The sequence below is a fragment of the Coloeus monedula genome (genome assembly GCF_965178545.1).
Source record: "Coloeus monedula genome assembly, chromosome: 18".
Taxonomy (NCBI): domain Eukaryota; kingdom Metazoa; phylum Chordata; class Aves; order Passeriformes; family Corvidae; genus Coloeus; species Coloeus monedula.
The window spans coordinates 4084060-4099047 of record NC_138798.1 but is presented as its reverse complement, the minus strand read 5'-3'; the positions used below and the strand labels follow the sequence as shown (position 1 = coordinate 4099047).

General features: G+C 40.9%; 1 protein-coding gene across 8 annotated transcripts in view; it reads left to right on the top strand.

The window, feature by feature from the left end:
- The window catches only part of ATXN2 (ataxin 2), a 49622-nt gene that overhangs the window by 10436 nt on the left and 24198 nt on the right, over positions 1 to 14988 (top strand). For 6 of the 8 annotated variants that reach the window (XM_082293600.1, XM_082293596.1, XM_082293595.1 and 3 more), the window contains exons 6-11: positions 5877 to 6001; positions 7203 to 7294; positions 9940 to 10137; positions 10642 to 10820; positions 12356 to 12565; positions 14685 to 14867. In XM_082293600.1, the coding sequence (XP_082149726.1) occupies positions 5877 to 6001; positions 7203 to 7294; positions 9940 to 10137; positions 10642 to 10820; positions 12356 to 12565; positions 14685 to 14867 (987 nt within the window). The remainder of the gene's footprint in view (positions 1 to 5876; positions 6002 to 7202; positions 7295 to 9939; positions 10138 to 10641; positions 10821 to 12355; positions 12566 to 14684; positions 14868 to 14988) is intronic. The other 2 variants (XM_082293599.1, XM_082293597.1) reach the window with 2 other exon arrangements.

Here is a 14988-nt window from a genome sequence, read left to right as displayed (position 1 = left end):
CTCTGCTTTTGGGCAGCAAAACTCCAGAGTCTTTATGTGTAATGTTGCTGATTTGGTGGGATAAGGAATAAAAGGAAATACACAGGTTTATGTGCCACGAGGTGAAATTGTCTCTGTGTACATTTACAGGTTGATTAACAACTGTCACAAGGGCTCAGTGGTTATTGGAACACAGGTTTTATTCCCATTAGCAGGGACTTAGAGATGTGTAGGGATATGAGGACATTTAATGAGAATTTCTCTCTCCACCTTGTGTTTGTACCTGTGGATGTTCTTGCCTGATTTAAAGCTGCAGAATGAGAGATTTGTTGTTTCAAGGAATTTTGCTTTTCCCAGATGATGATGCATAATGTCAGAGCAAATGCAGCATTGAAATGCAGATAAGTTCCAGGTTCTGGATAGGATTTGGAATTTAAATTACGTGAGAGCTGTTTTATAATGGGTCTGGTATGAGCATCACTTTCATGTAAATGCAAACTGGGCTCTCCCTCACCCAATCTGTACAGATTTGGAGCAGACTGAGTGAGGAATATACTACTGCTTCTAGGAATAATTGCTCAATGGACATTTTCTAGAAGAAAATTATTGTTTCAGGTTGAACAGTCCCTCAGTTCACTCTATTAGGTGGAATGGCTGAGTCTAAATCTCTTAAATACTGGAGAGCTGAAATAAAGCCATAGAGACTTGGAGCAAGATAAACTGGAAGGCTGCAGAGCTTGATAACTCAGAGTGGGTAAATTAATCTGCTTTCCATTTTGTCTCAAAAATACATTATCTGGAAATGACACTTGAAAGTGTAACTCAGTCTCTGTTCACACCTTCAAATTGGAGCAATGAGGGGCTTTCTGGGAAAATAAAATGAGCAAGGATTCTAAAGGCTGGAAGTTTATGAATGTGCTTAGAGGAAGTGCTGGTCGTTTGTTCTTGTAAATAAACCCAAATCTTCGTGGTACTGGATGATTTAGAGTGAAAACTGAGTCTGAACTTGTGCCTGAGGAGTTGGTGCTCCTGGTTTTGGGAATGGTCCCTGCCTGGTGCTCTGGTTACACTTACACAGGAACAGAGACTTTAAAATTGTCTAATTCTCAGTGGGTTCTTGGCTTTCACAGGCAAATGAGAAGAATTTGGAAATACTTGGTTGGAAAGGCTTTAAAAATATAGTCAAAGAAAAGGGCTTTTCACAAGCTCTCTGTTGGGAGGCTTACCTGGAGTAGGGATGTTGGGGTCTGATGATCCTTGTGGGTCCCTTCCCACTCAGGATATTCTGTGATTCTGTCTGTGTAGTTTCTTACCCTGTAGGAAACTTCTAGACTTTTGTGGAGCCCTTGAACTAAATAAATTTCTGCAGAAGCTACTGTTTTGAAATTTTTAGTGCATCCTGGTCTCCCGATTCAGTATAAGTTGCTATGGATTTTATTCTGGCATTTGTTCTCTCCTGGGCTGGAGGGATGTGGGCAAATGGTGCTCCTGGCTGTGGGTCTGGATCTTCTGGTCCACCCTCATGTTTGAGTAGCAGAGATGTTCTGTGGATTATAAAAAAGAGACTGGAAGAGGATTGGGAAAGAGCAGAAGACGGGGAGAAAGGGAATGGGATGGAGTGTCCTTTCAGAAGAAGGAAAATAGAGCTGTGTATGAAAAGCCTCTGCCAGAGGCTGCCAAGCAGCTGCCAGTGCTATCACAGCCCTGCAGCTTTGGGGCAGGGAGCTGATAACCCACCCAGAGAGTTCAGGGGAGGGAACACCAGTGCAGGCCTGGGGGGGTGGAACTGGGAGCAGCACACGTGGGTTTGTGCCAGGCATGACACTGCACCTTCAGAGGCACCCGTGGAGAAAGTGTGGGGTGTGCCCAGATTGTAGAAATTGGGAGGATTGGGAGAAAAATTGGTAGGTCTGTGTAGAGAGGGGTGTTGTAGCTGTTAACATTTGAAAAATCAATCTGTCCCTGCTTCCCTGCCCATGTTTGCAGCTCTGTCAGTCTGCACAGCCCTTGCAGCTCCTGTAGGTGCTTGTTGGGCTTCCAGAGGAATGGGAGGGAGTCACCTGAGGGTCTCTTTCTGCAGAATTGAGGTTTGCTGCAGTACAGGCAGGCTGATGAATGAAACATGCACTGGAAAACTCAGGTGAAGCCGTGTTATACCCATCACCCCCCCTTCAGACTGTTCTGTCTGCTTTTAAAGAGGAACTGACACTGATTTCTATATGTGCAGTGGAAATCAGCTGCTAAAAACCCACTCTCAGTGCAGGCTGAAACCCTTGGCTGCACATTAATGTTATCACACCTTTCTGCTTCACCTTTGAGTGCTGAGATCTTGTTGCTGCTGAGTGATTTGGGCTCCTGATTGATGCAGGAGGTTCTGTTTCTCCTGATTCTACAGAAGAAGTGTTTCCTGGAGCCCTAAACACTGATCAGTCCACAGAGCTGGTTTGCATGAGATTCAAATTGCAGTAAGGCTTTGGAGTTGCCTTCTTGGCTTCTCTTTAAAGACAAGACAATTCAAACATCATAACTGCTGTTAAAGTAAAAGACTTCTGCAATGTTTTTATTGTTTTTTGGCACGCTGAGGAAAATACTACAAATCCAGTGAAAAGAAAAGCAGAAGAGAATTGGTTATTTAAGTTTTTCCTTGAATTAGCACTGAAAGTGGCATCCTTCCAGAGAAATTGTTACAAGGGGAATAGCAGAAGGCATCTCATGAACAAAGGAAGGAAATGTTGGCTCTGCAGAGCCGGTGGTAACTGGTTTCAATGTTTCAAATCAGTAGTAAATAGTTACAAAACAAATGAGAGTTTACTGTTAAAACCTTTAAGGTGAAACCTCAGTTTACTTTGAGTTGATCAAAGCTTCAGTGAGTGGCATCAGCACCTTTGGCACAGTAACACTGATTGGTTTAATGGCATTTCAGCTGCAGACTGACACTTAATTGCATATTTGTGCTCTTCACCAAAATCTGTTTGTGAAAACAAGCATGTTAGACACTGAAATTAATTAAACCCGGACTCTTAATTGCTCTGTTCTGGCACTTTTTTTCTTTAACTCATTTAGTAGCACCCACTTGAAGAATTTGCCCCAGCTGAGTTTTTCACAGAATGTGTATTTTTAATTTGTCTTAGTGTAAATTTCCGTTGCACTGAGTTGTCCTTGGGATTCTTTTCCATTTACCAGGCTTTAAAATGAGGTCTTTGATACCACCCAACTCCTTTGCTTAGGAAATGTCACACTAAGCAGGTACAGAGGCAACAGGGGCTAATTGAGTGTTACAGCCTCAACCCCTTGTTTCACCAGGTTCCATTTGATCTTTAACTCGGATTTTACTGTGTAGAAAAGGGATTGATTAAAAATTTGGCCTTGTCAAGGTGTCATGTGAATTGCTCGTTCAACAGCTCAGAGATAAGAGGCACCAGATAAGAGGGAAGCTGAGCCTGTGCAGTGTCTTGTCAGTTATTGCTCTGCTCAGCGCTTGTAGCAGCAGCTCATGTTTTACCTTCTACTTTACTAATAATCTTAAGAGCCACATTTTTGTTTTGGAAACTATCATTTTTAGAGTTTCTTACATTCATTCTCAATTTCGTTGCTGATTAATTTTGGTAGAGGCTTTGCTGGGTTTTTAATTCTGATCTCCCATGTGTCTGCCCTGCTGTTTGTTCCAGGAAAATAGTGATCTGTGCCTTGAGGTACCATCCTGCTGCATTTAAACTTTGCCTGGATGCTCTTGAGACCACATTGTCTGACTGGGAGTGCCTTTGTAACTTGAATTTCTCCTGTCTTTGGATTTTCTTTGAGTTGTGGAGGTTAAAGGGGCACAGTCTCACTTGTGACTTTCGTTGTAAAATGGGAGAGGAATGCAGAGCAGTGGAGCTTCCTGTGGCCTGTGATACACTGGATTTTCTGGGAAACTTACACCTCTTACTCAGACCTGTAGCACTTGCCGATAGTGGAGTTTTTGTTTTGACTTGGGTGTTTTTTCCGTCAGTATCATTACAATAACAGCGCTGCTGAATGTTTATGTGGCTGTTTAAATAAGAAAATTAGTGGGTTGAGTAGATGAGTCTTGTTAAGCTGGTATTTTATTCACAGTATCCAAAATGGAACAGTTGTGTGGAGTTTGCCTGGAGGAATTTAATCGAAATGAAGGAAACACCCTTCTGAAACACAGATTGCCTCCATCAGGTGCTGCCGTCAGGCTTCTAATTCGTATTTATCTAATCTCACTGGAGAGAAGTTCCCTCCACTCCCAGAGATGCAGAAACAAATTTCACTTTCCTAAAAGACATAAACAGCCTCCAACTTGGATTTGGTGTAAAATGTCCCAATCTGAGCAGATCAGAAATGAAACATGGAATTAATGATGTTTGGGACGGGAGCAGCACTGGTTTATCTGAGTTAAGCTATGGGGTATTGATGAGGTAAATGCGGAGTTTCCATTCTTAAAAATTCTTTAAAATTCTTTAAAATGTGCTCTTTAGCTCCTACTTGACTGTGGGTTGTAGCACTGTGTTCCTGTGTATTCTCAGATGACATTTGAACACACATATATAGTATATATTATAATAGACTATATTTTAAAAGCTGTTTGTGTGAGCATTTCATGGGACAGTGCTGGATGTTATTAGAGAGACCAAGCACAGTGAATTTTTATCCAATATATGTGCAGAATTTCACTGTGAGATTGGGTAAAAGTGTCAGCAGTGTCTTTAAAACATCTTCAGAGATTGTGTGAAGGCTGTTACATCAGTGGCCAACTTCATATTTTGGGAATTCTTTTCATAATAGCTTTAAAGTTCATTTTTTTTTTTAGGAAGATTTTTAGATCTCGCCAGAAGTTAATTTAGGCCACGTTTTTCCTTATCTGGCAGTGCCTGGTGGTTTGATTTCATCTTTTCTGAAGGTCTGAAATGTTTGCTCTTTATTTTATCAGTAGAATGATGATAGGAAATTCTAGATTGAAGACTTATTTATTTTAGGCTTATTTATTTATGAGCTTATAACAAGCTTATTTGATTTTTTTTAAAGTTCTGTGTGTAGTTCTGAGATCCAGTTGCTTACAAATACAAAAGCTTGGCTTCCTTGGTGAATGGCTTTAGATATATTTTTACAGCACTTTTAATACTCTGGTAGTATTCCTTCTTAAGTCTGGCTTAAATGAAACATGAATGAGTCAAAATAAAAGTTTGTGATCTTAAATTTTCGATTTTTTTATCATTTTTATAAGCAATAGCAGAACCTTACTGGTTATTTATTCTCTTCTGTTGTTGAGAAGAAAAACTAGAGAGTTTCTGAATTTTTCTCTGTGATTTGGATAAGCTGCTGCTTGGAAAAACTCTGGCAGGAGAGGAGACCCCTCTGTTCATGTCACAGGGAATGGGAGCTCCAAGCTGATGGAAAATTGCTCTGTTGATGTGTTGAGGAGTTGTGGAAATAGAAGAAATTCAGATATTTGAAAGGAAAATCGTATTTTGCCCATTTAGGGAGCTGCTTTCCTGCTTTTTTGATATTTGCACAATATTGTGGTGTGCACCTGTGTGGGCTGGTTGGAAAAGAATTTTATACAGGTCTTGGGTTTTTTCTAGAGGAATATGGATCCTTGTGTGGGTTTTTTTCCTCTTGTTTCCCCCAAATGTACATTTAATTGTAGAAAATATCTTGAAATAACTGAAATTATTTCTATTTTCTGATATGAGAGAAGTTAGTCTGTACTTGCATAGTTATTCTCAGTCTGGAGTAGGCACCTTTCTGATGTCCAGCAGCTCCAAGGAAAGGGGAATGGTATTTATTGTTCCTGTGATTCAGTCCTATTGGGTTGTTCCTCAGATAAAAACCAGTGTGCAAACTTACCCAAACTGGTCTCACTGGTCTCATCCCTCCCCACTCTGTTGCAGATGCTTTTACTGATTCAGCCATCAGTGCTAAAGTTAATGGAGAACACAAGGAGAAGGATCTGGAACCATGGGATGGAGGAGAGAACACGGCTTCCGAGGAGCTGGAGGCGCTGGAGACAGATGTCGTAAGTGATGCTTTTTATCTTCTCTGGCCATCAGTAGAAAATGAGCTGCTTCCCTGGACATGCCTTGAAATAATTCCTTAATTTCAATCTAGTAATGAACTTTGGAGGAGCAAAATTGCTGTCCTGCATTGTGCTGGTGGATGTTCCCTCTTTGCCAGCAGCTGCCACAGCCCTTTGGAACAATCTGACTAAGAATAGCTGCCTTTCAAATGCCTCTTTTGGCAAATCCTGACAAACGGCAGCTGCTGTGGTAAGAGCTGTGTTGGACTCACGGAGCGAAAGAGCAGCTTTTGTTAAAGACTCCAAATCCAGCAATGCCCCAAAGTGATTTATGTTTAATCAGAGCATTCCTGTCTGACTGTCATTGCACTTGGAAATTATGGTGAGGTTGTGCTCGGCTAAGTGTCCCTGGGCTGCAGATGGAGGGAATTGATGGAAGCCTGACCCAAGCACAGAGACAGTCTCAGATTATGAATCATTAGATGAAGAGTATGGCCTCAAATGCCATGTCCTCATATATCACAGCAGTCAGCTTCTCCTCAAGCAGAAATTCTTGTAGCCAGGTATTCAGCCTGCAGTACGTCCAAGGAGATAATATGACTGATTAGAGCATATTAACTTTGGCTAGAACAGATCTGCTGTCAGTTTTGGTGCCCATACTGTAGAGCTGAGATTTATTGGAATACCCAGTACTCTCAGTGCTTTTATAAAATACTCAACCCATTTATTGTTGTGCTTGAGTGCTGTGATAGCAATTTTACTGAAGTGGGGGAGTTGTGCAGATCAACAGGAGTCTTCAGCCTGTGGTGTCTCTTAAGTTAATTCCATCAGTGCTTTTGAAAAGTTGCAGAAGTGCCAATTTGCGCTTTTTTGTAAAAGACAAAAAAGATGTTCATGTATTTCTTGCTAGCCAGTAATCTTCTAGTACAGACTGAGCATGTATTTTAAGAAACCCTCCTGAAAACAACACAAAGACTCACAACAAACAAACAAAAATGGAATTTGAAGGTAAAATGGTTGTGCAGCTGATGAGAACAAAGCTCCCTGAAATAAACTGTGGCATTAATAACTTTGTTATCTGGACAGTGAATTCATAAGCCCAGGAAAAAGGGCAGAAGGTTTAACTTCTGCCATCAGCCCTTAATTTGAAGGGAATGTGTTTCCAGTGTCATTTTGAAAAACAAGCATCATTTTCTTCTAGTCTAATGGATGGGATCCCAATGACATGTTTCGTTACAATGAAGAAAATTATGGTGTAGTGTCAACTTATGACAGCAGTTTATCTTCTTATACGTAAGTCCCAAAATATTTTGTTATTGGATTTGTATTGAATGTTCTCCCTGGTTTGACAAACTTTATATTCTGCAGCTAATTTTGCATAGTTTCTGAAGTTGTGGAATCGAATAACTGCAAAAGCAATGAATGAATGGTGCTTAAGAAACCTTGCCAGCTTTCTGTGAATAGTTAGATGTAGAAATCTTTATATATTCCCTTAAATGGGCACAGCTCATTCCCATTGCAGAGTTTTCTGAATTTAGCCACGCAATAATGCTTGTTTCTTGCAGAAACTTCCAGGAATAGGGTGAAAAGCTGTGAAATTATCTGTACATAGCTGCTATACCTATAGTTTTTGTTTAACCTAGCAGAGCAGTTTGGCTAAATCCTGATTTTATTGAGACAATTGATCTGGAAGATGCTGGAATGTTGAAAAGCTGCTGATAACCAGGGTGGGGGTTGTGTGCTTGTTTAGCAGACTTGTCCAGCTCTAAACTGAAGTTTTAGTTAAATATAATAGCAACTGGAATATAGAAGTAGTATAAAGGCTGCTCTGGCTACTCTGGCAGTGATTTATTCCCCAGAGTCTGCAGCTATAATGTTCACTGCAACTGCAACACAAATGGACTGCAGATGTTCACAGCCATTGTGAAATGGCTTCAGTATTTCCCCACTCTTTTAACCCCGAAACAGAAACTTATTTTTTTGAATATCAAGGAATTGCAGTGAATATTTTGATTTTTTTTTTTTTTTTTTTTTTTTTTTTTTTTTGGTGTGTGTGCACTTGTCTGCAGGTCTCTGGTTGAACAATCTGATTTCTCTGTTTTGTGCAAACGGACCTGTAACATGGTGATAATCAAAGTGTCCTAATCGGCTTATGTTTGAATCCCAGGGAAGCTGTTCTTTCCTTCCCTTCACTGCTCTAAGTACTTTTTGTACTTTTGAACTTTAGTCTTCCATCTTTCTGCTTTCTGGATATTAATGGAAACAGATTAAAAACATGAAGGTGGCTTTAAATTAATTCCATTTCTTTCTTCCCCCCTAGTCAAGCAACTTGCTTTGTGTGTCAGTCTGCTAAACTGGGGAGCTCTTTTCCTGATTTTCCAACTCTGGGATCAGCAGCAGTGTAGTTAAATTCTTAGCTGAAGGATTGTAAAGGATTTATTGTTTGATTGTTTTCTCCTCCTAGAGCTAAGCAGTAGCAGGTATAGTTTGTCAAACTGCATCAAGGTACAAGTTTGTGTTCCAGCAAATGTATTGATCATCACCAGGATTCTGAATAATGCCATCCTGTCCATCCCCTTTTCTCTCATCTTTAATGGGCTTTTAGAAAACATGAAATCATTCCCTGCCTCTTTAGGTTGCCATACATCCCTTCATTTTTAAAAAAATTATTTAAATAAATGATTATTGGGTGTTATCCTTTATTGTGTTATTAACACAGGGGCCTGGAACCAGGTTTGTGTTCATGTCAATCTTATTTGAGCCAAAGCTTTATGATGAAGGGTAAGGGTTTTATTGAATATTCTTGCAGTTACCATTGATAAGGCCAGTAAATGTTTTGACTGGCTAAAAATGTGGGGAAAAACTTGTGCTGCAGTAGCTGAGTGCTAGCTTGGAATTTGGCAGAGCCACTTGTTTTCCTCGTTCTGCCACCAACACTTGAGCAATTTTGCATATATTATTTTATACCTGGCTTGCATCTCCACCTACTTTATTTGTATTTCTTCTTTATATTATTCAAAATATGGGCTGTAGTGATTCTATAATGCCCAGCAGAGCAGCTCTGTTCTGTATTTTTATGTAGCTTATTCTAAAGTAGGGTTGGATGGAAAACTGAAGTTAAAATCGAGTTTTGCAACTCGAAGTTAAAATCAAGGGGAAGAATTGTTTTATAAAACCTGACACAAAAATTAGGACAGGTAAACCCCAAAAATGAGTGGCAGAAGGAGGTGCCAGGTATGATCCCATATCTGGTTGGGTTTTTTCAGTGTTTCAGTTCTCACTTATTGAATTTTGACTTGGTGGCTTTCCTGAGGGATGCTTTTTGCAATATTCCATTGCCTGCCATAGAGAGAGACGTGGAATGGGTGGGTTTGAGGTCCTGGCACGTGGCAGATGAGTCAGGGGTTTCTGGTCCTGTGCTCTGAAGTGTTGCATCCATCTTTTCTGCAGTTTTTCATAACTGGGAGAGCTGAAATTCTATGGCTGGAACTGTCAAAGGATTGAGGTGTCACTCTCCAATTTCAGTAGGACTGTGTCTGCTGGGAATGTGTAAATAACTAAAAAAAATTCAAATTTAGGCTCTTGGAGCAGCTTCCTATGTAAACAACAGTCTGAGGCTTTTTATTCCTGATGTTCTCAACCGTGTTAAAAATTGGAGCCTTTGCACAGCTTTAGGGACTGGGGGTTTTACAAATCCTGTGGAAACATTCTGCACCCTGACCTCAGCTCTCTAGGCAGGTAAATGACCCTAAATTTGTTCCTAGTATCAAACCAGTCCAGGAATTTTGTATTAAATAAAAGACAGCAAGTCTACTGGCTTAGAAGCAAGATATTTTTTCACTCTGACTCGGTTAGAACTAACACTGTGTGATTTTTGTAGCTCCTTTCTGCTTTTGAATGCATTTCAGAGATTCTTTTCCTTTCCATTGTCTTTTTAGGGTGCCATTAGAAAGAGATAATTCAGAAGAGTTTTTAAAACGGGAAGCCAGAGCAACTCAATTAGCAGAGGAAATTGAATCAAGTGCCCAATACAAAGCTCGGGTTGCCTTGGAAAATGATGAAAGGACAGAAGAAGAAAAATATACTGCTGTTCAGAGAAATGCTAATGAAAGAGAAGGACATGGTGTGAACACTAGGTACTTGAGTACACTCTGAATAGTATTTTTATTTAAATTATGGAGGTATTTTGGTACTGTGGCAGTTTGCTCATTGATACTGGGCTTTTTCAGCAGGGCTGATTAGGTTTGGAGCCTTGTGTAAACAATCCTGTGCTGGTTTTGGCACTCAGGCTGACTTGGACACCTCTGCCTGGCCCTGTATTATCTCTGTAGTGAAACAAACTTCCCCATTCTGACCTGTCACCGTGGTGAATTCGTCCCAAATTACAGGAAAGGACAGTGGTTTCGGTGTGTCCTGGAGAATTTCAGGCATTACTGCTAAATCCTTCAGTACCTGTGGGCTCATAAAGTGGGCTGTGTGGCCACTATCAAAAGCCAATTCATGAGGTGACTGTTGGGTCAACATCTGATACTGTTTAGACTTTTCCCCTTGGCTTGATTGGAGAAAAAGAGAGAAAGTGGGGTGCTTTTTGTTGCCTCTCAGTTCTGTCTCAACACTGATAGAAATTTGCTGTGTTTCAGAGAAAATAAATACATTCCACCTGGACAGAGGAACAGAGATGTCCTGTCTTGGGGAAGTGGAAGACAAAACTCACCGAGGATGGGCCAGTCTGGATCAGGTCCACCAATCTCAAGGTCTGGATCCCACACTTCAGAATTCAGCCCTAACTCTGGAGCGGATCAAAGAGTAGTTAACGGAGGCAAGTATCTGAAATCTCCATGAATGTCCATCATAACACTGCAGATAATGACCTCATTATGTTGAAATGGTGTGGGATTAGGACATGTATCCCCCAGACCAGGTTAGCATTAATCATTGAACACAGAGATTGTGAGCTGGTTTTGGGTTTAACTTACAAAGGAACACTCATTGCACTGCACTGGCTGCAGCTTTGCAGAGCAGAAATGTCATTTCTTTTCCTTCTCAAACACCTTTGTCTTAGATGATGGTGCACTGTGTGGTTTTAAAGATGAAAAACTGCAGCAGCACTGCAAAGCTCTGTGTGCAGGAGCAGCAGTGCTGACACCTGGTGAAAGGGAGTGGCAGGAAGAATCTTCCCTTCCTTTCTGCTTCTGTTTCCCATGGAAAAGAATAAAGCCACTTGCTGACTTTATGAAAACGAGAGGGGGGAAACAAGAACAGTGTTAGGGAAAAGGAATCCAAAGCCTTCTCTCCAAATGGGTATTTGAGTATTTTCTGCTGGACACATGGGTGATATTTCTAACCAGACATCAGTAGGCACTGCATGGCAGGAATTGGTGTCCCAGAAACCAAACACCATTTCTGGAGATGGATTTCAGCAGTAGCCTGTCCTCGAGGCATTATTTTAGAATTTAAAAATGTTATTATAATAAATTGCTGTGAATAAATGAAAAATGTATAATACTCAAGTGATCTATCTGGAGAGGAAGTCTGAGAAACATCTAAAGGTAAGTGAGACTTCCTTTCTAAAGCCAGAGTCAGCTGTATGAAGGATGGACAACTGAGCCTTGCCCAAACAATGCTAACCTTGAAATTTGTCTGTAGTATTTGTGGTTTCTGTCACCCTATTGCTCTGCTGAACCAACATCATAGACCTAAAATAATTCAGAATGGCTTTTAAATTCAATTAATTCTGCTTTGGAAACCATGAGCCCCATATCCTAGATTAAAATCCTCCATGAATAGCTCAGATAAGTGATAAAGGCATAAATGTCAGGATTCAGACACTGAACACCGCTGGTTTTTGTAAAGATCCAGCTCCTAGATGGATATTTACTTATCATTTGGTTTGAAAGTAGCAGTTTGTGTGGTCAGTACTGTTTGTGAACAGCTGTTTGAGAACCTCTGGTAGCTGTTAAGGACCTTGTGGAGTGCTGGGTGCTGTGGAGCATTGCTATGCCAGGCTAACAGATCAAACTTTACTGTCTATTCCTTAGTAGTGTTTGTAGATCCTAATTAACCCTTTGGGGAGCCTGTGACATTCACAAGTTCAATTTGACCCGAAACCAAGGCAAACCCAACCCTGCAGAGACTTTATCTCCTCAATTACCACTCGATCCGTCCCCAAAGGGTTAAACCGTGGGAAAAAAAAAAAAAAAAAAAAAAACAACAACAAAAAAAATCATTTTGTCATATTTTACTTTTTTTTTTTTTTCTGTTGACCTCCCTTCCCCTCCCCTCCCCCTTCCCCCCACCCCCCATAATTTTTTTCTTTAGTTTTTATACTTTCCTTCATATCATTTGTTCTGTCAGGTGTTCCCTGGCCATCGCCTTGCCCATCTCCTTCCTCTCGCCCACCTTCTCGCTACCAGTCAGGTCCCAACTCTCTTCCACCTCGGGCAGCCACCCCTACACGGCCGCCCTCCAGGCCCCCCTCGCGGCCCTCCAGGCCCCCGTCTCACCCCTCTGCTCATGGTTCTCCAGCTCCTGTCTCTACTATGCCTAAACGCATGTCTTCAGAAGGTACAATATACCACGATTTGTTCATGTTTTTGTTTTGTCTTTGTTTAACTCCTCCGTGAGTTTTTAATTATTGACAGAGTTGGTTTTTTTTGGTTTGTTTGTTTTTTTTTTTTTTTTGGTTTTTTGTTTTGTTTTTCCTCTTCATTACTTAACCTATGGTTTGTGTTTAACTTTAGTTTATCAGACTATTTCTATTAACCTTTTTTTTTGTTTGTTTGTTTCGGTTTGTTTCGTTGGTTTGGTTGGTGTTTGGTTTTTTTTTGTTTTGTTTGTTTGTTTGATTTGAAGAGCTTTACAAAAACGAAAGAAAGCTGTGAAATTTCCCGAGTTTGGTATGAAATTAAACTCAGCTTTGTAAACGCTGCTCAGTGTCTTAACTTAACCAACAGCAACATCCTGATAACTGATGCACGATCCTGATTGCACGACCTGATAACTTTAGAGAGTATTTTTAGGATTATAAATTTATATAAAATGCCAATTTAAACACAGTTGTTCCACAAAAAGTGTAACTAAATCATTGGATTACCTTTTGGAAAACAACCAACAATAATAATGATAATAAAAATGCTGTATTCAGAGAAGTGAACTGTGGAATGGGGTAGGATGGGCTGCTTCAAAGGTGAATTTGTAGGAAATTTTTACTCAGAGCAATAAATCAGCTCCCTAGCAGTCAATAATATGCAGAGAAAGGCTGACCTGTGAGCATTTGGTAGCTGTGTGCAGAATTAGCCCAACTAAATTCGTCCTGGGAGGGTACAATAAGGAACATGTTTTATAATTTTTATTTCAAGTGCACTTAAACCCTGCACAACACGGTGTTGCAAGCCTATAAAATGCAAAGTGGTTATCCTGAGCTCCCTGGAAACTTGCAGTGGGTGCTGTAGCTGGCTCCACTGGAGCCATGGGAGAGGAATGATCCCTCAGACTGAGCAGGAACACTGGGAAATGCTCCTAACCAAAAAGGGGGTGCTAGGCACATCTGTCTGGCCTACTGTCCATTTATTGTGGTTTTTTTCTGGAGTAAGAAACTGAGAATCCACCTGCAAATTGAATTATTTTTCAGCACTTGTGGTTGGTTTGTCAGGCATGCAGTGAACTGCTGCTTACTGCAACGTTTAATTCCTACTACTGCAAGATTATCCCTGGGAAATGTGTATTCTTTAAAATACCTGGATGAAATTTGCATTGAAGTGGACTTGAGATTCATGGTTAAAATAGAGGCTGATGTTTAAAGATTTATGTAACTGAAAGAGGTACTTGGTAATTTAGTGGTTTACCTGAAACCCAAAAGCCATTATCTGAACTTGACCCTGTTATTGACCTACGTTAAAAATGAACTGCAATCAGCCAGATTCTGTTCACACATGGTTTTTCCTTTTGAAGTATCAACATTTGAGTCTAATCTTGTGAAGAAAATGTTTATTAGGATGTAAGAACTGTATTGCTGCTTAGGTTTGAGCACAGCTATGGTGTGGCAGCTGTAGAGGCTGTGCAGAATTCCTGTATTCACTTACGACTTTGGCTTCTGGTGTTAAACATGCATGACTTGAACCTTGGGATAACAATCCCTTGTTTAGTTGCAATTTTTGCTGACTTGTAAATGAATTGTGACCTGCTGCAGGCAATTCAGCCTCGCTGCAGAGAATGCTCTGCTGAAATTCCCCAAGAGCATTGGTCAGCCAGTGGTGACTATAAATGGTTGGGATCACTGACCACCTGACAAAAGCGTTGGGAATTTTTTATTTTCTGGAAAAATGTTTGATTAGCCTGGAACTGGGCTTATCCAGGGGGAGCTGCACCACTGACCTTTATGGCTTGGCTTGCACTTAGCAGTGGTGGATGCTTGGATTGAAACATTTTCAATCCAGGCCTTGCACACCTGTTTCAGTGCTGATAAAGCCTCTGAATATCCAGGAGCTGCCCTGGGGAGGTGATGAGTGTTGGCAGCCTGGCTGGACCAATGGCTCAGCCTTTTTAGGATATCAATACCAATTGCTTGATTTTATTGCTGCTTTTTTGAGAGTTTTAAGATTAAATCCAGTTTTAAGAGCAGATGTTTGGGTTTTCTGTGCTGGACATTAAGCACTTATTGTGTGGGGTTGTCTTTTTTCCTCAGGGCCTCCACGGATGTCTCCAAAGGCTCAACGGCACCCTCGAGGTCACAGAGTCTCTACTGGTAGGGGTACAATTTCAAGTGGCTTAGAATTTGTATCTCATAATGCACCTGGGGAAGCATCTACTGCTGCAGTGGCACGAGGCAGCCCTTCAGGTGGGACGTGGTCATCAGTTGTCAGTGGGGGTAGGTAAAGCTTGGCTTATTGCAGATGGCTTGCAGGGGGATCCTTAGAGTGGGCATGCTCAGCAGAATCCTGCCTTTGCAGGCAATTCAGGCTCTGAATAATCAAATACTGGGCTGAGGT